Source organism: Trichosurus vulpecula, chromosome 5, assembly GCF_011100635.1.
Source record: "Trichosurus vulpecula isolate mTriVul1 chromosome 5, mTriVul1.pri, whole genome shotgun sequence".
NCBI classification, from domain to species: Eukaryota; Metazoa; Chordata; class Mammalia; order Diprotodontia; family Phalangeridae; genus Trichosurus; species Trichosurus vulpecula.
The window spans coordinates 59244284-59270291 of record NC_050577.1 but is presented as its reverse complement, the minus strand read 5'-3'; the positions used below and the strand labels follow the sequence as shown (position 1 = coordinate 59270291).

General features: G+C 36.8%; 1 protein-coding gene across 1 annotated transcript in view; it reads right to left on the bottom strand.

Moving 5' to 3' along the window:
* Positions 1–622: 622 nt before the first annotated feature.
* MALRD1 (MAM and LDL receptor class A domain containing 1) overlaps positions 623–26008 on the bottom strand; it is a gene marked incomplete at its 5' end in the record, with an annotated part of 881642 nt that continues 856256 nt past the window's right edge. The window contains 3 exons of the mRNA XM_036760519.1: positions 623–703; positions 3023–3088; positions 4740–4812. Coding sequence (XP_036616414.1) covers positions 623–703; positions 3023–3088; positions 4740–4812 — 220 coding nt within the window. The remainder of the gene's footprint in view (positions 704–3022; positions 3089–4739; positions 4813–26008) is intronic.

The following is a 26008-nucleotide window of genomic DNA, read 5'->3' as shown; positions in this document are numbered from 1 at the left end:
GAACACCTGGAGAAAGACATATTCCTCCATTTAGAAATATTTTTGTTAAATTTATGCATTAGCTTTTATGCCTATAAGAAGGTAAGGATGGAATATTAACTGACTTCATTTGTGTCTAATATGCAGGACCAGAGACTTTTAATTCCGCCTTAAAATTGCTTTGTTCTGGTTGGTTCAGCTTATTTGGATGCTTTGCTAGTTCACCCTTTGTTTCTGATCCTTTAAACATCAAAATAAGCATTTTAAAGTCTCTGTATAGCTCAGAGTTTGAAAAGATTTAAGTTTTCATTTTTTTTCAATGATAGCAACAAAATCAAAACACCAGGAAAATGAGAAAGCTGTTTTTTATTAAGTGAAATACTTTTATTAATACACTGGAATTTCTGCTGTTTGCATAATGAAAATATAGTTACCCATCTGACCCTATGCTAGCATGAAGATCAAAACAATGGTTTCAGAAAATGTATGATTCTCAATAAAAAGGTTTTTAACGCTGCAGCTCACATGAGCAATCTCATTCATTTTTGCTCATTACCGTTATATGCAATATCATTTCTAGTTGATTTCAGAAACTGGGATTTTCTATCAAGTTGAACAACTGAATTAATTGCGTTTTATTTGACTATTGAAGATGATTAGAAATATTGTCCTGGTTTCTTGAAGTAGTGCCATACAAAGGATTGGCAAAGGAATATGTAGAATTCTAAAGAGAGAAAAAACATATTTGAAGAGTTAGAATTTCAAGCGGTAAAAACAAGCTCCATCTAGAAAATTCAAGCCAGAATGTGACTGGCTTCCTAATGGATTTTACTTTGGGAAAATAATTTACTGCCCAAGCAAAACATCTTATGTTTTGGCCTTAAAGAAAGTTTCTAGAGAAAGCGGAGCCTTCAGGATAAGAATCAAACAAAGACACTGTGATCTATATGAGATGCGTTAAGTCGTTGAGCTAAAATTACTCTAATGAAGTTCATGGCACTCTTCACAGCTGTGTCCTGGTCACTGGGCTTATTGTGCCGCTCTGTTTGTGAAGGGGAGAGGAAGTGGTGAGGGGGGTTGAAGAGGGGGAAGGAGGTGGAGGAAATAGGGAAGAAGGAAGGAATTAGCAGAAAGCAGTCGTCAATGAATAATTCTTATTCTTAAAAGGAGATTATACTGGAAGCACCTACAATGCCTGCCATCCATCTGGATACTGGGGTAGTTGTTAGATTAGGGAAAACAAACAACTTCAGACATCCCTGTGAAGTTAGGTGCTATTCACTTTGACGTGCAGATAGCGGAGCCGATGCACTGGGAAGTTAGGAGCAGAACACAGGCAAAACTTCCGATCTCACTTTCCGATTCGAATCATTAGAATATCATTGTAAAATGACTCAGCGCATATAAGCCCTAAATGGTGGGAGAGCCTAGTTTTCTGAAGACTCCTCGCTCCTGCTTATATGCTCCCAGTTCATTTGTGGACAGGTATCGCTGAAGCAGTCATATTCTCTGCTGTGGAATTACTTTTTCCTTCCACAGCTTTGCTGGTGGTTGGATGGTGTAAGGACACCAAGAAGATAAATAAGTACCACTTTTTTTCCCTGAGGCTCACATCTGGCCCTTCCTGAATAAGTGTATTTGCCCACACTGTGTTTAGGCCAGGTACAGTAGTGAAACTGGGAAGGCTTGAGTGAACTGCCATATTCCCATACAACTGATTCTGGCTGATTTGAGCATAGGTACTGTGGATCAGACCTGGGCAGTTTGAGTTAACTTTGCTCCCAGGTAGATTTACCTGGGTCTCAGCTATGGACCCTTGGGCAAGGAGGAAGCTCTAAGACTCTATAAGAATTTTCTCATGTGTTGCTTTTATCTCTAAATCAGTTGCTTTACAAGAGGAATGATATATTTGTTTTAATTAAGGAAATTGCATATCTTAGCTCTCAAGCTTGGAGTGGTCCATTGTACCAGATGCAGGAACCATGATAGAGACATATGAGGAACAGAAAAGGTGAAGATATTTCATTGTGACTTTTAAATACAATAAATGAGAGATTTGTTTTTACAAGAATGCAAATGAAATTCTCCTACCAAAGAAAAGTTGATTTGAAGGAACTCTTTTCTGGATGGGTAAGATGGAGGAAGAAGGGGCTGTTTAGATCTATGGTTTCATTTCCCCCACCTCTCATCTATAGTTTATATTTAATGAGTTGCCTAGGGACAACGAGGTTAAATGGCTTGCCTATGGGCAAAGATCCATTACAGATCAGAAGCATCAATGAAAACCAGGTAGCCAAGTGAACAGAGAAAATGGCTTCCAGTCTAGAACATGTGGGTTTACATCCTATCTTATATACTTGCTAGCTATGTGAACCTGTGTGACGTCATTAATTTCATTGTGCCCCAGTCTATTAAAATGAAGGGACTAGATTTTCCAGCTACTAAAAGACCCTTCTAACTTGAAATCAATAACCTTATGTTTTCCTTGTTTCATGTTGAACAATATAACTATCCTATGATATTGGACATGATATGGACATGATATCAACAAGCTAATTTAAAAAAAGGAAATGAAGAATAAGTAGTGTTGGTCTTTTGATCATGTAACAACAGCATTTTCTTTCAGTCTTTTAAATTAATACACTTTCAATAGAATATACATATCAAAGGAGTCAATTTTCTCTTATGTCATAGGGACAGAAAGAGAAAGAAATGAGGAAAAAGCAGAAACATAATAGACCCAGGTCCATACTCAGTGCAAGAGAGCAAACTCTGTTTGATGGCCAGTAGAGCTACCTTGTTTCAATTAACACAAATCATTTTTCAACTGGTGCAACTTAATCTGGAAATAAAATTCAGGAGACAGAGACAGGATCTCTCTTGCCTTTCTTAGGAAAGGAATGAGGAGAATGGAGGACAGCTGGAAATCTTTTAGCTGGCAAGAAAAGTAAAATAAATTGTGTCTGCAGTTCCTTTCAGTCGTTAAATGGACTGCTGTGTGTACACACTAGATAGCATCTTGAAAAGTGTTCTTGGTACATACCTCTGTGTGTTCTTGCCAAGGAGAGACACTGATTTGTACCCTTGGGAAGACAGCATTCCCTGAAGCCTGTAAAAGATGGGCAGCGGCATTACCTCCACATTTTTAACTAGGGACTACTTTTTAGATTTTATCTCAGGGAACACAATACCAGCCAAGAAAGACACTGATTGGATTCAACATAACATATGTATTTTTGAGATGGTAAAAGTTAAACTTATTTAAAGATGAAATGCGATTAAATTTTCTCCTTTTTTCCTCAATCAGAATAAAAATGCTTATGCTAGATTTCTCAGCCCAATAATGAAAGTATATCCAAGTTAGTTTCTAAAATATTTATCTCTTGTTTTTTTTCATCTCCAAGCTGGGGATACACTTACAGTTTTACCATATGTCCTGATTGGCAGCATGAATCACCCAAAGTTAATTTACTTCGAGCTCTGGGAAATATCTTAGCCTTTGTTTTTACTTCTACAAAAAGAATTATTGAGAGCTATATCACCTCTTTCTTGAAAGAAACAAAGAGGAAAAAAAAAATCAAGAGTTGCCCTGGGTTTCAATTGCAGTGCTTAAGGCTCTGCAAACCGCCCAGAAAAAAAATGTGTAACCTAACACATTTCTTCTTTATTCCAATCTCCATATAAACAAGGACTATAAGGGCTTATTATCACTTAATGGGACAGCTAGGTGGTGTAGTGGATAGAGCAGTGGGCTTGAAATCAGGAAGGCAATCTTCATGAGTTCAAATCAAACCTGACACTTACTAGTTGTGTGACCCTGGGCCAGCCACTTAACCCTGTTTGCCTCAGTTCCCCATCTGTAAAATGAGCTGGAGAAGGAAATGGCAAACCACTCCACTATCTTTGCCAAGAAAACCCCAAATGGGACCATGAAGAATCAGACACCACTGAAAAATGACTCAACAACAACAAAATCACTCAAATATAATCACACAGGGCCAACCAACATGAGAAAAGTGGGCACAAATTCAAACATGGGGTTTCTAAAGGCCTGAGTTTGTAATAGAATGAAGCTGATCTAGTGTCTAAAATCTGATGTGAAGAAACTTTATATGGAAACTAAGTGATGTGTCACAGCTAATCCTATTTAATGCTCAAGCGGAATCTCAAATTAATTGCTTGAGGAAGGGATAAGAAATTTTCTTTGCCATCACCTTTCTCGCCTAATTCTTATCACACTGATAAGAGGTGGCCTCAAAATGAAACTAGGTAGATGTTACACACTTTAATTTCCTTTCCTACCCCTTCCTTCTGAGATATCTGGGTAACAGACCTCATTCCATACAGTTGAATTTGAATGAGAGTAGAATATCTGTTGAACACATTTTTCCCCCTTTATTACTTTGGGGAATAAGGAAAAAACCAACAAAAACCTGGAGGACATCCAGTGGACATTTGCTGTGAAGAGCTGACTAATACTCTGTGGCTTAAACTGATATTTTCCAGATTTGTCAGCACTGTTTGAATGTGAACAGTAACCACAGTCACTTAACACTGAGCTGACTTTACTAGCATATTGAGAATATATTTGAGCCAAAAATGTCCCATTGGGAATTTAGAGAAATTAAAATCTTCATTTTCCTTATTCGAATAACTCCACAGAAGAACTTGGTTCATTTGTGATGTGGAAACATGTAAGAACGATATTGTGGTTTTAGATTTTCCATCGCTGAAACAATGCAGCCCTCATGGCCACCTACCTCTGTTTTCTCTGAACGACTCTCATCTTCATACGTAGGATTGCCAAATGCATGAGCAGTTTCTTCAGGTTTCCTTTAAAACACCGTGTCACATAGAATGGTAGGAATTAAAAGAGGCTTTTAAGTATATTTTCAAGTTATAACTTGTAGAAAACAACGAGAGAGACACATTGTCTAGCCAACAAGTGCTTACTTTTAATGAATACATTACCATAAGCAAAAATGATTCAAAGATTCCAGAAGTAACCACATTCCTGAAGACAAATGTAATTTGAACTCTGAACCATCAGACTTCCAGATAAAGGCAGCTGAATTAAGAAAGTGACAAAAGTAGTTTTTTTTTTAATCTCCAAATGTACGCATGTGATTTTAAGATCTCCATGTTTTAGCCAAAGAGAAAACAGAAGAATCATTTACCAGTCTATGGACCCACAGAGTCCAGGGCAAAGTTTAACTATGAAAGGTTCTTACTTCTTTAAACCAATAAAGTAAAAATAAAAACTGGATTCCACCTTCTTTCATTTTCCTCTTCCCATTCCTTCTCCTCTTCATTCCTTTTTCTCCTCCTACACTTTTTTGGTAATCTTAGCCATCTCTTCCCTCTATTTTTCTTTATCTTCTTCTCCCTTATCCCCTTTCTCTTCCTTTTCCTCCTGTCTCTTTTTCTTGTCTTCTTTCCACCCTCTGCTCTTTCCCTTTATTCTCCTCCCTGTGTCCTGCTCCTCCCATTTTAGTCTCCTTCTTTCTGTGCAGTTACTGGTCCTTGATAAGCCAATTTAGTCGTTGGTCCACCATATAGTTTAGATTACGGGGAGAGGTACCTGTCTAAAGAGACTGACTTACTAAAATGTAACCTCATGGCAGCGGCCTTTAAGCAATATTGCTCTGAATAAGTATTATTTGTTTGCTTAATAGTTCTGAAGTATCATTAAAGACTTGAATGGGGTTTTACACACTTCCATTTGACTCTCATATTCTGTCTTTACTGAAGCCTGCCATTGGTGTATTCATTCCCTGGTCTAAATTTATGTTTCTTGCTATGGTCAAATAGAGTTTCAAATGATCATGCCTCTGTTTACATGATATTGTAGGTGTCGAAAGAAAATTTATTAATTGCCAGAAAGCTCTTGAATAGAAGTCATAGTCAACAAAAATACACAAACAAAACAAAAAACTGCACATAACTAGAAAGTATCTAAGGAATATCTGATGAAGTATAAACTACAGAAAAGGGTAAAAAAAATCAGAGAACCTATCAAGTAGTAACTAGTTTCTTGAGAGTAGCTAGAAAAAAGCTGCATAATTATGAGAGATCTTCACCCAATCACATAAGAGAAGTATGGCAAAATGTAATGAGCTCAAGTCATCCCCCACAAAAAAACAAATCCTCAAAATCTTAGGAGATAGCCATTCCACAAGAATATCTAATTTCTCCTCTTCCAATAAGCAATCATAAGTTTAGAGCTTGGTGGGACCTACTCACAGATGAGAAAAATGATGCACGAAGATATTGAGTGGCTTTCCCAAGATTCAACAGGTAGGAAGGAAAGAAAGAAACTAGCACTGATTAAGCATCCACTTAATTTGTAAAAGTAATCATCCTTACAAATAGTACCTCTTTTAATTCTCATAAGAATTCTGGGAGCTAGATACTATTATTAGCCCCAATTTACAGTTGATTAAGCTGAATCAGAGTTAGTTAAATGACTTGTCCAGCTACCTACAGGTAGTAAGTGGTCTGAGGCCTAATTTGAACTCAGGCTTCCTGAATCATAACCTTGCATTGTATCCACTTTGCCACCTATCTCTACTAGCCGTAAGAATTAGATTTAATCCCAGGTGCTCTGACTCAAAACACAGTGTTCATTCCAGAATCTAGGAATACAGCTTCAGTATTTTCATGGTTTCAAGGCTTTGGAAGTGTCTCCAATACTTACAGCAACTAGAGAAACTCCATGTTTCCTAAACAGTTTCTTTAGGAACCATAATGCCACACAAGATCTTGGCCTATTACAGTCACACTGGGAACAAGTGGGGAAGACAGTCATCAAAACAGAAAAAAAAGCACGATGCTTTTCTTTGAATATAAGTGATTGAATGCCTTAAGTTATCTCCATTCAGTGTGACTGTGCTTGGGGAGCATTAAATTATCCATGTGGATTAAGTGGCCAAATCATCTTTCTTGCTTCTAGACCTCTATAGTTTTAAAATAATTTGCTATAAAATCAGATACACAATTTTATCTTAGACTGGGCTGCATTCTATGACTATAGGTCTATACATAGCTCTTGAATTATACTCAAGGAACTCTGCTGGCCTCTCCACAATCTTGAACTGCCTTCTGCTGCTAAATATCTCAGATTTATCACAGATAATCTCCTTGTGACACTACAGGTACAAATTGCACAGTGCACAGAACACAATCATAGAAGGATTAATACTGAGGATAACCAAAAGGTATATGTAAAGACACATGGTAGCTATAAGTCGAATGGCACTAGTAATAAGGACATGTTTGAAGAGGAATTATCTTAGATAATATCTGCAAGTACACATATGGATGGAAAAGGAGGCAAAACAACCATGTATAATAGTAGGAAGTGGGGGCAAGAGATGGACAGCCTACCTGTTGTGTTGGCATTGCTCAAATGCTAAAAGAGAGAAAAAGTCTATAGTACTTTGAATTGATCTTCTATAGGGTCTATGGAAGGGCAGGGATGTGAATCACATGGGATAAGAAGGCATGGAAGGATTGCTATTTACATTTCTGAAGGAAGCACTCAAACTGATGAGGTTAAAGGTCTTTCTTTAGTATTCATAAAAACGAAGACTAATAGTCTAAAATATCACAGTTGGTAATGAATGATGAATTCCAGCCTGGAGCCACAAGAGATTGATAGTTCCATTTGCGTGAAAAGAATTATTGTTCTGATTCAGATAAATTCAACCTGAGACAGCTAATGAGTAAGAAAATCCATCTTCACTGTTGCAGGTGTTTCCCTCCACATTCCCTTCCCCCCATCTGTCCTAGAATCCATCTAGATTCTTGACTCCTGATATGTCTTTGCTGCTTAGATGAAATGGAATGCACTAACCCATCTCCATCCGATGAGATTGAGGAACAGTACATTTTAAAATCTGCCCCGCTACTGCATGCTAAAGTACAATCTTCCCTGTTCCTACTCTCTCTTCCTTTCTCCCAATCCTACCATGCCTCTCCCCTACTCCTTGCCCACTGCCAGCTGTGCTATGACTATGGATAGGATTTTGTAACTATAGGCTCTTTAATCTGCCTATAGCTGGACTTGTTATGTGTTCTCTCCCCCAATTAGAACATGAGCTCCTTGAAAACAGGGGCTGTTTAGCTTTTTATTTATAGTTCTTAAAATATAGTAATCATTTAAATAATGTTTTTTATTCATTCATCCTTTCCATTTCACATAGGTTTTTTTGAAAACTTAATATATGCAAGGCACAGTGCTTGGCACTGAGGATACAAAATTAGATAAGACACAGATCTTTGCAGGGAGCTTAAAATTTCATAGAGAGGGGTAATTGAAGTAGAAGATGGAATGTGGTAAGCATAAAAGAGAAGCCTAGGAAATATGGCAAACTTATTTTGAGCCCCAAATTTACAAGGAAAAATAATTACTTATACATTATGCATGAGAGGGATGAAAAACTTATTTTGTGTAAATTTTGCTCAAGAATGAGTAGCTGGTCAAGATGATCTCCATAGATTCTACTAACTTGAAAATTCTTGACTCTACAAAAATTTGTATTGAGTATAGATATTGCACTGTATTGTAACAATATGAGCATATATACAGCCCTTTAAACACTGTCACTTTTTGGAATATACGAGTGAGTGGTTGAAGCTAATAAGGGAAAAGTCATTTTGATGGTGGCTTCAAAGAGATAAATCAGATTTTACCAGGCCTGTGAGACAAATGTCCATGAAGGTTGAGTGAGGGTAATTGAGGGTAATTCTGACCTGGATATACCAATTTTAATTTGGAGGGAGTGCGTGTACACCCAAAGTAATTCACTTAATGGGGAAACTGAGAAAATCATTTCAATGTCATTGGGTGTAGCTAACAGGAAGACGGATACTGCTAAGAAAGAATACTGCAAGATGGATCTTGGAGGAAAGCATCAATTTCAATGAGGTAGGCTCTGAACTGAAGGCTGATTCAAATGGGGGGAAGGGGGAAAGTATCTCTGGCATAGTTAAGCTATGAACACCAAATGAAAAAGAAATTCGAGTGTATTTCAGAAATAATTGAGCAAGATCAGTGTAGACAGCTGTGGTTCACCATCTGATTGTAAGTAAAAGGAATAATAAGCCCCTAACAAGGTTTAAAGGGCAACAGAGGATCAGGGAGCATAAGCAACTCCCTATGATTTGTCAGAACCCTGTCAAACACGCAACAGGGAAGAGAGTTGGTAAGTCTGTAATGGAAAAGGATGTGAAACTGACTTAAAGTAGACACAGATGTAATTATCATAAACTATTTGTGCTGGCTTCCCCTCAGTGTTAAAGCAACAAAAATATGGACTATTATGCAAATATTAATTTGATAACTAGTGTTCTTGGTTTAAAAATAAATTGATTAAATTTTGTTTTTACAATTGTACGTTTATTTTACTTCTGTATATCTGGTTTCATAAAAAAATATACTGAAATGGTTAGGCTGCTTACTCATAGCTACCAAAATATCTGTAAGCTTCTTATACCAAAGAAACCAAAGAAGTCTGATGATATTCTTACAGGAAAGGATTATGTGAGCACCTTAACAACAACCATAAAAGTGAAATCAAATGGCCATTTGTGGTCTCTAAAAATGGCCAGTGACATAACTGTGTAACCATGTGTGTAAGATGTGCTAATTATTCTTGTTGCTGTTCCTTTGGAAGTATGCCAAACCACTTAGGATCATTCACAAACTATCAACATATTTTGAAAAAGATGATCAGAATTTAAATGGCTGGTCATCTTGTATTTGAATTGATAACATTAATTTGGTAGAAAGAAACAATGAGAATTCAGAGGCTTTGAAAGCTTTTGTAATGATTTTATCAATCCTCAGGTCATTGATCACATATCATATGGAGGGTGGACCTTAGAGGCCATGTAGGGAAACCCCTCTCTCACCCTTATTTTATAGATGAGCAAACTGAAGAGTGAAGAGACTGGCTTAATGTGATACAAGTGTCAGATCTGGGACATGAATGGATGTCCTTTGAATCCAAATCCAAAGCTCTTTCTACTGCAACACATTGCATTTTGTTTTCATATTCTGGTTATGATAGATGACGAATATTCTAAATTATTAGACATGAAACTGCCCTGACCCCAAGTTTCGACAAGCCAGAGAACTCCCTCTGGATGTTCACTAGCATATCAATGACCTTTTAAAAATGTAGTGTTCAGAACTGAACAAAACCAACTATCTGTGCATTTATGGGGCCGGATTCAGTGACTAGGACTATGAACTCCTTATTCCAGTATAGTACAACTCAGCATGGTGTTCCCACATCAGAGGAAGTGCTGTGCTTTAGGGTGCTTTATGAGTAAAACAGAACTGAAACAGCTCAAAGGAAATGCAGGACGTGTAAGTTTGGAGTACACACCCCAAATGTTTCACAGAGACTATTTGTACCCAATGTGTGGTAGAGCATTCCAAGCTCATATTGACCTGATCAGCCAGAGTCAGACACATTGAATCTTGACTCAAACATAATGATGTCATTTTGGTCCTCTTCAAGGATGAAGGACAAAAGCCAACTAACCATTGGAAAGGTAGTAACTTCACTCACATAGTCTCTTCCAAATGCTCAAATGTTTCTACTTTTCTAGTTTTCTCTTTTCTCTTGTGTTTGTATTTTAAAGATTCTATCCATATTTTTCATTTCTATCAAGAGTACTTAAATACACACACACACATATGTATATTCACCTGTAGGATTATGCTCACTACTTCAGGGCAAATTATTTGTGAGCCTATATTTTATATTTTGGAATGTTATGTCCTAAGGTTTTCTTTCCTTTGTGGTAGTGTGATCCTGACTAGATTTCCTTGGTATTTGAATACCTCTTTTTTAGATTTTGGTTTTAACATTCCTGGTTATTTTCACTTTGTGGGATTTTAGGGGAGGGTTTTTTTATTTCACTTTGCCTTCTGTTTCTAAAAGTTCTGGGCACCTCTATGATTTCTTATAATATGTTATCTAGGTTTTTTTTTTCATTTGGTGATGGTTTTCAGGGATTCTAATGATTCTTGGGTTATCTTTCCTAAATTTGTTTTCAAGATCAGTTGCTTACAAAATTAAGTACCTTACATGGCCATCTTTGTTGCCTTGTTTTGGTTTTGCTTTTTTCTATGGAAACACTGAGTTCTGTTTCCTTAATTTTATTTTCAGAGAGTCTACTTCTTGGGTCAGGTTTTCTGTTTTCTGTTCTAAGCTATCTACTTACCTGTCCTTTTTTTCCCCTCAAGCTGTCCTGTCTAATTTCATTTTCTAATCGCTTCTTTAATAATTCTGGATGGGTTGTCTGGTACTAGATCTTGCCTGTTGTTGGGACCTTTGGCTTCTTTTTTCTTTTTTATTGGCTCAATTCAGAGGCTGACCTCACCCTTTTCTTCCTTAACCTTCTCCTTCTACAATCCTCAACTAGAACTCAGGGTTTTCAAGGGCTATATTTACAGTGTAAAAATTCTAGAGAACTACCAGGATACTTTGCATATATTGCTAATGAAAGATTGTGACTAATATGTGAGGACTAGCCTAGTTCAACACCAGCAGGATCCTGGCCATAGTTATGAATTTCTTTGATAAGTTGTCCCATGGAAGAAATCCCTCAATCTTGGGTGGCTACCTTCTTTTCCCTTCTAGCTATAGTGATAAAGGGATAGAAAATGGCAGTGGGACAAAGGGATCTATGAATCACCCAGTTCTCAAACCTTCTATCAACATTTAACTGTTGGCATGATAATCAGCTCATTAGTACTTGTGCTGATAGGCTTGCTTTGTTTATTTGGCTTAATTCAAGTGATAAATGACCGAACATTTTCATTAGGCTCTTTCTTATTCCCCAATGCAACCAAAGGATAATGAAACACCATTTTATAGGATGCTTGATGATTAAATGACCACTGTGAAGACAATTACAGTGAAGATAACCACAGCTGGTAGAGAGGACAAAGAAGTAGGGAAATTACATGAAGAACTTGATAAAATCCTTCAAATCAGGTAAATAGATATCTCTACATATGTTGTAGATACAGAAGAAAAGGGTAAAAAAAAGGTGAAAATATAGCTTGAATAGTGACATACCTATGATGCTGTGAATCATCACCACATTCAGGAAAGATGTGTAGATCTGTTCATACTTTTTTTACTCAAAGATTTCTTTATTTGTAACAGTATCCTAATATTACCAAAGAGTGAGGAGTACAGATTTCGTTTCTTTTAAGTCATGGGAAATTACTTTTAGCAGTCAAGGATCATAAACAATCCAGATGTCTGATAAGGCCAGAGTTAATTAAATTATGGGAAATGAATGCACTAGAACATTATGAGCAATAATATCAAGCAAATGTGGGGCTCAAATGTGGAGTTGTGGTATTCAATGTGGAAAATCAAATATGAAGTATTACAGAATGAAGAAAGTAGAATCAAATAGCATTTATTTCATGCAGCCTTCCTACATTGTCTCCAGTCAATAATAGCCTTCTCCTTCTGACCTCAGAACATCATTACTACAGAAAAGATGATAGAAAAAGCATTAAGAACTACTGTTCTATATAATCAAATTCCTATTTCTACAAAAATCTTTTTTGGTAATAATTCATACATGTATGAAGGTATGAAAAAAGAATAAGCAGGTCTTTACAAAATATATTCTGAGAGATAACATCTTTCTATTACACAATTGTTTTTGCATTTCTCTGTATTCCCATAGCACAGTGTGTTTTATAAACATTAAAACACCATGTAAATGATAGTTTATTATTATTTATCATGTGTAATAATACATTATTATTATTATTATTATTATTAACTTTCACCTACTTGGTCAAGGGACTTAGTTAAAATCTGCAGGGATTTTATAAAACCAGTTTGATAGTCTAGATTCAGGAGTCTGGGAGCTCAGTTCTGAAAAATTCCAGCCAAATAATAATCACTTGATGCTGGGGAGTGGAGAACATCTCAGTCTCTTCTTCCTACCTTGCCCAGAAGAATAACTTGTGAATTTCAAATTCACCTGTATTCTGGAAGTGTCTCTGGAACAACACTAGTCAATTTTGGTGTTTCCATTGGGGAACTGAGGACAGACTGGACACAGCTACAAAAGGCAAATTCAAAGCCCTACAAGGAGCCCAGCAGAAAACTTATATCATATTTAAGAACTTCTTTTGGACTTCAACCAAAGAACTTCCAGGAGCAGCAAGTCACCCCTCTGTCACACATCTATCCTAAGCTTGAGTCCACTTTCCCCTGGACTTAGTTCTTGTGGGCAATGGTATCATAGACCTCTGATAGAAAAAATATTTTATAACAGCTAGTCTTATTATACTCCCCTAGCAAATAATTCTTACTTAAAGATAATTAGATCTAGCTTACTAATGGATAATAGCTGGATAATTATGTGGGAAGCATGCTGATATGGCTAATGAGCTATACTGCTAGGGAAAAAAAGCCTTCCAAATTCTTCAGGAACATTCCTAGAGTCTTCATTCAATACAATATCCACTGTCTTGGGTTGTAGCTTGCTGTTGAGAATAGGGGCTCTACATTCTGAATGAAGGAAACAGAATAATTAAATGAAGAGATGAGGTGTCCTTCTAACTGCAACATGTTCAGTGTGGTCATGGCCAGTACCAAATGCTTCCAACAAATCAACTTCCTGTTCTTTTGGACATTGCTTCACAAAGGAGCAGATATTAGCCCAAGTATCTAACACCTGGCACCCTGATTTGAGCCTGTTTATGTAGATAATTTTGCTGAATATTGAGAACAAATGCAACTAATGTTAATCACATTCTTGTCATACTTGTTTTTGTTCAACCTCACCAAAGGATTACTCAGATTGGAAGTTAATAACCCACAGCTGCAGTGTGGGGCAATATATTTTGTACTTTCTTAGACCTTAGGACTACAGTGGAATGATTTCAGAATGGGTGAATGTTTACTATGTGCCAGGCAATATGCTGCATGACAAGAAGAGAGGATGGGGATGGGGGGGGGGGAAGGAAAAGAGGGGGAGAGAGAGGGAGAGAGAGAGAGAGAGAGAAAGAGAGAGAGAGAGAGAGAGAGAGAGAGAGAGAGAGAGAGAGAGAGAGAGAGAGAGAGAGAGAGAAACAAGCAGACTACAAATAAGCAGGCTGGAGTGAAACATGAATCTATAATCCTTGCTGTGGCTGCTACTAGTCCTACTGGTGTTAAAAGCCAATTTAACAAAGAAGCCAAACAAACTAAACAAGCCCAAACAAATAGAGTTCCAGAAAGGAGGACCCAATTAAGGGGGAGAAATTCTAAATGTGCAACTGGGCAGTTCCAAATCCTTAAGAAACCAGATGAACCATATGTTTGGGTGAAACAAGTTCAGAGAATTGGGTTTTCTAACATAACAAAAAAATACCACAGAAAGAAAAGGAAAGGATTAATCATGCAGAGTTACAAAGCCAGATCACATGGAAAACCAGATAATTTTGGTAAATTCATTCACATGATACAGAATTGCTCCAGGGGTTTCCCACTTTTCCCCCTGCCAAATGCTCCCCCCAATCTCCTCCCCTAGGAGAAAGGACAACATCATTAGCCACAAAACCAGGCAACATTAAAAGGAATAGCTATTTATATTATCTTTTAAGGGGCAGCAATACATGAATATGATTGTAATTAATGTAGATGGTGGGAAACTAGGTTCTTATAATTTAACCTCAAGACAAAACCAAATGTTGCCCAATTTATCCAGTGCATTCCCTCTGACAGAGAGAGCTGTTATCAGTCTGTATGGGGGAAAATAGTACTGTGTCATGACAAACTAAGGGCTTGAAGTTACAATGAGTTGGTAAGATCAATCTGAACTTTGAAAAATGTAATTTTCAAAATTTGAATCCCAGATTTCCAAAGGAACTAAGATCTTTTCTCCAATAATATTTGTCTCTCTATAATTCATTAAAAGGGGGATGAGGCTAGCTCCAAAACACCCCTGCCTTCCAAACACTTTTCTCCACTCTCAGTGCCCACTTTCATAGCTCACTTCTTCCCCATACTATTGCAAAAGCTGCCTTGTTAGTCTTTCTATTTCCAGTTACTATTGCCTCCAATTTGCCCTTCCCATAGATGCAAAGGGCATATTGCTAAAGTACAGGAACTACAGAATCTCTTTCCCTATTCATTTCCTATTCTTCCAAGGATAAAATGTGAGCCCTTTAGTCTGGTATGTTTAAAAGTGCACAATCTATCCCTCATTTACCTTCCCAAACTGATTTCATCTTATTCTCTTAGCTGTCCTCTACATTTTAGCCACACTGGCCTACTAGTTATTCCTGGAACTCGAGATGCCATGACTGCATGCTTTTGTCCTAAGTTTATAGTAATTCTGCCATTGGAAGTATAGTTATGAGATGGCTCTTGATTAAGGGGGGGAGAAGAGGGAGAGAGATCCTCACTTCTGTTCTAGAAAAGGTCATTTTCTCCATTAAAGTGCCCAGAGCTGTTCCTTTTGATCATGGGAACATAAGGCCAGCATCAAACATAGGTATTTTGAGAAATAAGAGTTGATCCATCAATTGTGGTTTTTAAATATCGTTAAAATTTTTATAATTAAAAGTGTCTGTCCATCTCACCCAGTGTCAGGGAGGCAAGGACTGGACCAAAGACCGTTATTTCCTCTTGTCTGGTTTTCTCTCAGGACTCTACCACAAAGTAAGCAGGGGTGATTTAAAAAAAATCACATAACTCTTTGCTTGTTCACCTATAGGTCACCTCTCATGTACTCCCATTGAGGCTTGGAGTATATGAAGGGAGCCTACCACCCTCCAGTTGTGAAGCTACTGAGTGTGTAAAACAGGGAGTAAGTGGAGGAAGGTGGGAGGAGGAAAACTCCACCTCCTTCTTTTCCACTCCTTGTTCTCTTTCCTCTCCCTCTGGATAGATCATCAATCCCCATTCCCCCGTAACAGGAAAAAGCCCATCCTCCATTCCTGATCTCATACTGGCTTCCTGTCTCCCAAGGTGAGAAGAAATAACAAGGTCTTTGCCCCCACTCCTGGTCCTTGCTCAAAGCTTTATTCACCTAGAATTAACTCCCTTCTTACGTCCATCTCTTAGAATTCCCAACTCAGAGGTCTTTCCTAAACTTTCCGACTGTTACTGTTCTCAATCTCTTGAAATTATTTTGTGTTTAGTTCCCTGTTCCCATTACATGCTCCTAGTTGAACATAAGCTCACTGAGGGTTGGGAATATTTGCTTTTTATTACTATATTCCCACCCAATGACTTGGATATAGCAAGAATTAATAAATGCTTGTTAAATGTTTGGTAAATTTAAGTAAACATTAAACATGTATAATAGTAAAGTTTTCTAATGAATTTTCAAACAAAATATATAATAGCATATTATAGCAATTAGTCATTTTTTTCTCACTCTTAACTGTTGTCCTTTTTATCCAGATGCTTGGAGATAAAGATGAAACGGACACTCCCTTTCTTCACCTATTTGACTTTTTTTTTTCCTTTTTAAAAGGTCCTCCTGGCAATTTGTCTTCTTGTCATCTCCTCTTCAGGTTTGCTTGGTGTCAAAGACCTTTCATACTATATACTAGTTAAAAGATTTTTTTTTCTTTTTTCAGCTATCAGATGAAGATCAACTGTCAAGAATGGAGAGGAAGCCTCAATGACCCAGAGTTTTTTCAACTTTCATTTCTAACTTCCTTTTTCAATTTCTTTTTGTCTTCAAAAGAAAATTGTAAAATCTCTGCTGGGAAGTATAAAAAGACATGTTGCTTTCTCCTTCATAATAAAGACGTATTTTTCCCCTAGGCAGCTTGATGTCTGGGAGGAATGATTTTAATTTTCCTCTTCCTCATTCTCTTTTTAGGAACAACAAATTTTATTTTGATTAACCTTTTGACAACAATTACGTTTATTTTCATGTCATTTTCATTTTCAAATATATTCCTATATCTTCCCTATGTGAGTTTTTCCTTGCAGAATTTTAAAAAAAGATTTAAAAAGAAAGAGAAGAAAAAAACAGGTCAGGAAAACCCATCAACTTATCAACCATACTGGACAATCTTTGCAATGTTCTCCACCATATTCCCCAACCTCTGCAAAAAGGGAAAGGAAATAAATTTTTCCAATCATTGCTTAGTTCAGTGCTGGTAATGAAGCCAACATTTACTAACTTATTAAATGCTTGTTGCATTCTACACATTGAAGCTTAGTCATTATAATGATAAAATATCAGAATGTTTCTATTTTCTTTTTGATTGCTGTTCTTCCACTTACGTTATTGTAGTCAATGTATATATTGTTTTCCTGGTTCTGCTTACTTCATTTTATAATGTTTCATCTATCTTTTGATGTTTCTTTAAATTCTTTTTAATTAATTCTTACAAAGCAACAATATTCTACAACATTTTGTCAGTCAGTTAATAACCATTTCTTTAGTGCTTACTATGTGCCAAGCACTGTGCTAAGTGATAGGGATACAAAGAATGGCAAAAAGAGAAAAAGAGATCAGGAAAGATATTAGTGATGTAATCTATATCTATCTGTATCAGTATCTCTACCTATACTTCTAATCTATATATATATATATATATATATATATATATATATATATATATATACATCTACAGTATTTATATCTATCTCAATGCTCCCTCTCCTCTTTCTTCTTCTTCTTCTTCTTCTTCTTCTTCTTCTTCTTCTTCTTCTTCTTCTTCTTCTTCTTCTTCTTCTTCTTCTTCTTCTTCTTCTTCTTCTTCTCCTTCTGTTCTTTTTCTTCTTCATTTCTCTCTCTCTCCCCCATGTGATATATCTATATCTATTTATAGTTAATCTATCTTTCATCTATCTTTATATATTACATATGTACAAGTGATGATAATTGAACCTACGACAGCTGATGATATCACCAAAAGAGTTAGTATAGATGAAGAAAAGGACCCAGGACAGAGCCTTTCAATTATCATCACTATGCTGGTGATTCTCAAATCTACTTATCTAGCCCCAAACTCTCTCCAAATCACCAGATTCCCATTCCCAATAACCTCTGGACATCTTAAGCTAGATGTTCTGTAGACATATTAAACTCAACATATCAAAAGCTGGACTCATGATTTTTCTGCCAAAATCCTTTGCTCTTCCTAACATCCCTATCATTTTTGAGGGTTGCAGTTATACCACCTTCCCAAGCACCTAGTCTTTCAATCTAGGTATCATTCTAAAATTTTTACTCTCTGCCATCCCCATATCTAAATAGTTGCCAAGTCCTATCTGTTGTACTTTTATAACATCTTTCCCTTTTGTCCTCTAATACAGACACCATTCTGGTACAAGTATTAGTACCTGATGCCTGGACTATTTCAACAGACTACTGATTAGACTCCCAGCCTCAAGCCTCTCTACTCTAGACCATTCCCCCACTGAGTTGTATTTCCTTAAGTGTAGATCTGGCCAGGTCCCTACCCCAATTCAATAAACTTTATGAACTTCCCATCACCTCTTGGTTTATTAAAACCTCCATAACCTCACCCATTCTTCTGTGATCCAGTGATAGTGGTCTCCTCTCCGGTCCTCCCACATAGCATTATCTCCTGACTCCAGGCATTTTCAAGGGTTCTCCCCCAGGCCTAAAACTTTCTCCACCCTAGCTTCCCTGGCTTCTTTCATGTCTCAGCTAATTTCTGACCTTTTACCATAAGCCTTTTCTGGTCCTCCTTAGTCTGAATGCCTTCCCTGTCATATGATCTCTAATTTACCCTGTATACAAACTGTATCTAGATAGTTCTTTTCAAACTGCTTCCCCCATGACACTGTGAGCACCCTGAATATAGGTTTTTATGTTCCTTTCTTTGTATTCCCATGGCTTAGCATAGTACCCAGAGCATGGCAGGTGCTTAATATATGTTCATTAACTTGACAGCTATGTATCCAAGCAAACAATTTGTTTAGCTAATCTTGATTGAAGGGCATTTACTCTGAAGTTGTTCTTTGCTACCACAGGAAGTATTGCTATGAATGTTTTGGTGAATATAGGATTTTTATTTCTATCCTTGACCTCCTCTGGGTATATGGTGAGCTGCAGGATGTCAGGGCCAAATGGTACGGATATTTTAGGATTTTTTTTTTATGATTCCAGATTATTTTTTTTTCAGAATTGTTGGACTAATTTACAGTTCCACCAATTGTAAATATTAGTGTGCCTGTATTTTCACAGGCCCTTCTAAATTGACCATATCCATCTTTTGTCTTCTTTGCCAATTTTCTAGTTTCAATTTTCTAGATATGAGGTGAAACCTCAGAGTTGTTTTTTTTATTTGCATGTCTCCATACTATTAGTCATTTAGAGCAATCTTTCATATGACCATTCATAGTTTGCCATTCTGTTTGTTTACATTGTTTGCCTTAAATCAAATCTACATAGTATACTGATTATCACCCCTAGATTGTTGATTTCCCTTTGGAGGCCTTTAACAATTGGCTTTATCACAAACCACTTCAGAAAGGTTTATATGACCAGAAAGTTACCATATACCTTATAACAGACCAGAACATTTTGTACCTCAGATTAAAAGAAAGCATGTGCAATAATAATCTATACAACTCGAATTTCCCTTAAATTAACCCCATATTGCTCATTGAAACTTTAGCTAAAAATCTTCTTGAATGCTTATTTTCAATCTGTGCCAACACTTGGGGAAATGAATTCTGTAACTGCTGTGTAATCTGACACTTCCTTGTATTTAACTTAAATGTTCTTATTTTCAAATGTAGAGGTAGTACAAAAGAACTAACATTTATTTTCCTTCCTTCCTTCCTTCCTTCCTTCCTTCCTTCCTTCCTTCCTTCCTTCCTTCCTTCCTTCTTTCCTTCCTTTCTTCCTTCCTTCCTTCCTTCTTCCCTTCCTTCCTTCCTTCCTTCCTTGCTTGCTTCCTTCTTTCTTTCCTTCCTTTCTTTCTTCCTTCCTTCCTTCCTTCCTTGCTTCCTTCCTTCTTTCCTTCCTTCCTTGCTTCCTTCCTTCCTTCCTTTTTTAAGAAATAGACCCAAGTTCCCACCACTACACTTACTATGGTGGTTATGTGATCATAATAAGAACCCCTCTCAACCTCTCTAGGTCATGAGTGCTTCCTCCAAAAAATGAAAAGAATAATGATAATAATAATACTTCTAACATTTAAAACACAGTTTTGTTATAAGGATTAAATGAATTAAGCATAAAATCCCTCATAAAACTTAATATGCTATGGAATCAATTTTGTTTTTACTGTAAAACTATTATTCACTGAATGTAGATGAATAGAATAATTTGGAACACAATTGTTTTTTAGAATTTATTTCTTATGGAGGCAGAAGCAAGATAATTTTTAGTGGTGAATTTTATTTTATCCCTTTCTCATTAATGAGCTTGAAATTTCATGACAACAAATAGGTTTTGAAAGTTACAAGAGTCTCCTTAAGGAACCTTTTAAGATAAAATGTTATGAAAGTAAATTTTAACAGAGAAAAGAGGGTATCAGGAGGGTAGCAAAATAGTTACAGGAAAACAGAATGAAGAAGCAAAAGCCAACCCCAATGCCTCCCTTCAATTATAACCAAAAAGGTCCCAATATTTAAAATGATGACTCCCCAGCCACAGTTGGGAAATAAGTTGTGCCTTTTTTGTGGAATTGTTATGTCATTCACTAATATTATATATTTTATCTCTCTTTGAGAGTTTCTATCCTTCTTTATTGCAGATATCATATCTCAGGATTTCTACAGCTCTTTCCTCCAGGAATTTCTTTTCTATCTCTTGATTAAATAGGGATAGAGTAGTAAATACAATCTAGCAACATTCCTGAATGCTGCTCTCCATTCAGTAAACACCACACAATAAACCTAGGGGAAGAAGACTGTGAAAAATAGACTGAAACCTGCTTAGAATATCATTGGCACTAGAAAGCTAACAACTTCAGATACCAAATTTTTAGACTAGAAAAATGAAACTTGGGGGATAGAGCCAAGATGGTGACTTGAAAGCAGGGACTTGATTAAGCTCTCCCCCAGATCCCTCCAAACACCTGCAAAAATGGCTCTGAACAAATTCTAGAGCTACAGAACCCACAGAATAGCAGAGGGAAGCAGGTCTCCAGCAAAGGAGAGCCTGGATGGTTACTGGAAAGGGTCTACTGCATGGTGCTGGGAGAGGAGCATAGCCCAGTGTGGGCTGCGCCAGGACCATCCAGACCGGGAGTCAAGCAGAGCAGGCCAGAGGACCATGAATCATTGAGCTGTGGCAGTTACCAGACTTCTTAACCCACAAAAACCAAAGACCACACAGCATATTAGTGGGAAAACTTCTGAATAGGTGTGAGAGTAGTCCAGCTCTAGCCCTGGAGGTGGGAGAGATGGCATGGTGGTGGCAGCAGCAGCAGAGGAAGCTCCTGCAGCTGCTTCCAGAACTCTAGCATCAGCTACTTCCAGAGTCCCTGGCTCATACAGTGGGAGGAATCAAGTAGAGAATCAGAGTGGGAGTGCAAGGATCACTTTGCTAGTGCAGAGATAGGTTCTCTTGCTGTGCCCTGCTTGGATCTGGGTCACAGTTCTGGTTGGCAGTTCTTGGGGGCAGAGGAGTCCTGCAGTGGCAGAGCTTGTGGTAATGGTGGAATAGTAGTAGCTCTGAAAACAGCAGCACAGGCCCTAAAGCTTGGGACAAAGTACTCTCTACAAGCAGTCATACTCTGACAGAAAGCTCTAAGGTCAAGTAGTTGGCTGAGACCATGAACAGGCAACAAAAAAGGACTCAGACTATAGAATTTTTTTGGTGACAAAGAAAATCAAAACACACAGCAAGAAGTCAGCAAAGTCAAAGATTCTACATCAAAAGCCTCCAAGAAAAATATGAATTGGTCTCAGGCCATGGAAGAGCTCAAAAAGGATTTAGAAAAGTAAGAGAAGTAGAGGAAAAATTGGGAAAAGAAATGAATGATGCAAGAAAACTGTGAAAAACAAGTTGATGACTTGTGAAAGAAAACCCAAAAAATGCTGAAGAAAATAACATCTTAAAAAGTAGACTAACTCAAATGGCAAAAGAGCTCCAAAAAGCCAATGAGGAGAAGAATGCCTTGAAAGGCAGAATTAGCCAGATGGAAAAGGAGGTCCAAAAGACCACTGAAAAAAATGCTACCTTAAAAATTAGATTGGAGCAAGTGGAAGCTAGTGACTTGTTGAGAAATCAAGATATTATAAAACAGAACCAAAGGAATGAAAAATGGAAGACAATGTGAAATATCTCATTGGAAAAACCACTGACCTGGAGAATAGATCCAGGAGAGAGAATTTAAAAATTATTGGACTACCTTAAAGCCCTGGTCAAAAAAAAAAAGAGCCTACATATCATCTTTCAAGAAATTATCAAAGAAAACTGCCCTGATAGTCTAGAACCAGAGGGTAAAATAGAAATTGAAAGAATCCACTTGGATCCACTTTTGGGGATCTTGAAAAAGATCCCCAAAAGAAAACTCCTAGGACTATTGTCACCAAATTCCAGAGTTCCCAGGTCAAGGAGAAAATACTGCAAGCAGCCAGAAAGAAACAATTTGAGTATTGTGGAAACACAACCAGGATAACACAAGATCTAGCAGTTTCTACATTAAAGGACTGAAATGCTTGGAATATGATATTCTGGAGGTCAAAGGAGCTAGGATTAAAACCAAGAATCACCTACCCAGCAAAACAGAGTATCATGCTCCAAGGCAAAATATGGATTTTCAATAAAATAGAGGACTTTCAAGCTTTCTCATTGAAAATTTGACTTTCAAATATAAGAATCAAGAGAAGAATGAAAAGGTAAACAAGAAAAAGAAATCATAAGGGACTTGCTAAAGTTGAACTCTTTTGTTTACATTCCTACATGGAAAGATGATGTGTGTAATTCATGAGACCTTTCTCAGTATTAGAGTAGTTGAAGGGAATATACATATATACATACACACACACACAGACACACACACACTCATATATGTATATATACATATATATGTATATGTACATATATATGTGTGTGTATATATATATATATATATATATATATATATATATAGACAGAGAGCACAGGGTGAGCTGAATATGAAGGGATGCTATCTAAAAAATAAAACAAAATTAAGGGGTAAGAGGAATATATTGAGAGAGGGAGAAAGGCAGAGATAGAAAGGGGTAAATTATCTCACATAAAAGTGGCAAGAAAAAGCAATTTGTTGGAAGGGAATAGGAAGCAGGTGAGGGGGAATGAGTGAATCTTGCTCTCATCAGATTTGACTTGAGGAGGGAATAACATACACACTCAATTAGGTATCTTACCTCACAGGAAAGTAGGGAGAAGGGGATTAAAAAGTGGGAATGAGGGCAGAGAGGGGGAGGAGGTAATCAAAAGCAAACACTTTTGAAAAGGGACATGGTTAAGGGAGAAAATTGAATAAAGGAGGACAGGATAGGATGGAGGGAAAGTTAGTCTTTCACAACATGATTATTGTGGAAGTGTTTTACATAATGATACATGTGTGGCCTATGTTGAATTTTTTGCCTTCTTAGGGAGGGTGGGTGGGGAGGGAAGAGGGGAGAGAATTTGGAACTCAAAGTTTTAAAAGCAGATGCTCAAAAAAAGTTGCTTTTGCATGCAACTGGGAAATAAGATATATAGGAAATGTGGCATAGGAATCTATCCTGCCCTACAAGAAAGTAAGGCGAAAGGAGTTGAGTGGGGGAGGAATAGGATGGCAGAAGGGAGGGGTGATTGGGGAACAGGGCAATCAAAATATATGCCATCTTGGAGTGGTGGGGGGAGGGTAGAAATGGGAGAAAATTTATAACTCAAAATCTTGTGGAAATCAATGTTGAAAACTAAAATATTAAATAAAACACAAAAAAAATGAAACTTAAAACTGAATATAATGGGTATTACATATATTAAGGAAGGCAGTAAAATAGACTTCATATCTTTCAACTGAAATTTATTTCCTTAGAAGATCATGAATGTGTCTGGTAGTCATACAAGTTAGGAAGGCAGTAGGGTATGGTAGAAAAAGAGAGATGTTTATGGGATAAGAGACTTATGTTCAAAGTCTGGACTTTCATTTACTACGTGACCTTGGGGAAATTATATAACAATTTTAGGCTCATTAGTAAAATGAGAATAACACTTGCAACTTAACTGGTATGTTATGAGAAAAGAACTTTGTAAATATTAAAGCACTACGTGAATACATCCTATTACATATATATATATATATATATATGTGTGTGTGTGTGTATACATATATACACACATACACACATGCATTTACATACACACACACATACACATACACACATAGGCATCTTGTGTTATACAATGAGCATGTTCCTGGGAATTTGTATATGTATTCTTGCAATTGAAATTAAGTTTTAAACTGTATTGGTAAAATGTTGTTTAAAGTAAAAGTAGAAAAACTCCATAAGTGTGTGCATATGTATCTCTTTATGTATAGATCTACTCACATATTTACATACACAAGCCTATAACAAAGATCAACTAGGCATATGCACATACATATTGGAATTAGGAGACTGGTTCAAGCCACATTTAAAAGGTTGAAAAGGGGCCTTTAGATAGTCTACAGCAGTGGAGGGCATACCCAGTGTCTCAAAGTATTTACGTACCATGTATGGTGCATGATATGTGAATAACATGGCACAAGCAGTAATTTTGAAATGGTTTCATTTTGTGATAGCGGTGGTCATTAATGTGTGCTTCAACTGACACTATACTGACTCAAAATATATGGCTTTGAACTGATGAAACCTTTTTGATTTGGCTTCCCCATCCTTAGTCAGTCCTCTGCAGTTTAGCACTGGATTTCATGCCATACACACAAGTTTCCTTGCTCTCTACTGCTCATTTTTGAATTCTGTGAGTTTCAAGAGTGACATAAAGCCAAGAAAATACGCAGAAATCATAGCTTTTTAAGGGCACATTTCAATGACTAGTAGCTCTGTTACAGTAGCTTTTGGTATGAGACAATCTGGCATTAAAAGTTTATTCAATACCATAATGAAAAAAAAATCAATTACATTGAATCACAAATGAAATTGTAGTGAAAACTGAGAAGAAAAAAAAAATTAAGAACCCACCACTAAACTGACAAATTATTCCTACAAAAGGTTCTAATTAATTCTTGGGAAATAGGCAACTACCTTCAGAGGGACCCAGCAGCTGGAATAAAGCTTTTTATTGATTGTTTGACAGTAAGATATGTATTCTTGAAGTTTGATGAAGATATAATTCCAGCTTAAAAACATCTGCTAGTTGTGTCACCTTAGACAAGTCACTTAACCCCAATTCTCTTTCCTTCTCCCCTCCAAAAAAAGAAAAAGAAATAAAAATGTGCTAATTGTTGCTGTGAACAAAAGAAAATGCTTTCCATGGGAAAGATAGTACAAAGATCAGAATAATAAAGATTGAACAAATTTTCATTTTTTCAGCTTTCAGTATAGTTTTATTTATGATTCAATATGACTTATTTTTTTCATTACGTTATTAAATAATCCTTAAATGCTTGACCCCCATCCCAATAGCCACTACGAGAGTGCTACTAGTCACTGAAGTGTGCACTTAAATGACTATGACTTTTGCACATTTCCTTGGAATTATACCAGTCTTGAAAACCACAGAACTCAAAATAGTTTCTGCTGATGTAAAAACTGCCTTGAGCTTTTTTTCCCCTTCAAGGCTATGCCAAAATAATTGTCACAAGAAGTCCAGGTGAGTGTGTAAGATCTGGTATCTCCTTCAGACTGTGAAATACCCATTCCCCTAAAATACTTTGAGGAATTTCTATCATTATCATCATCATCATCATAGTCATCATCATCATCACTACTATTATTATTAATAATGATAATCATAGTTTACTATGTCTGCTTACTCTCTAAATCTGCTTACTATGTACCAGACACTGTGCTGGTACATAATATTTTTTTCAAATATTACCTGATTTAATAATCCTAACAAC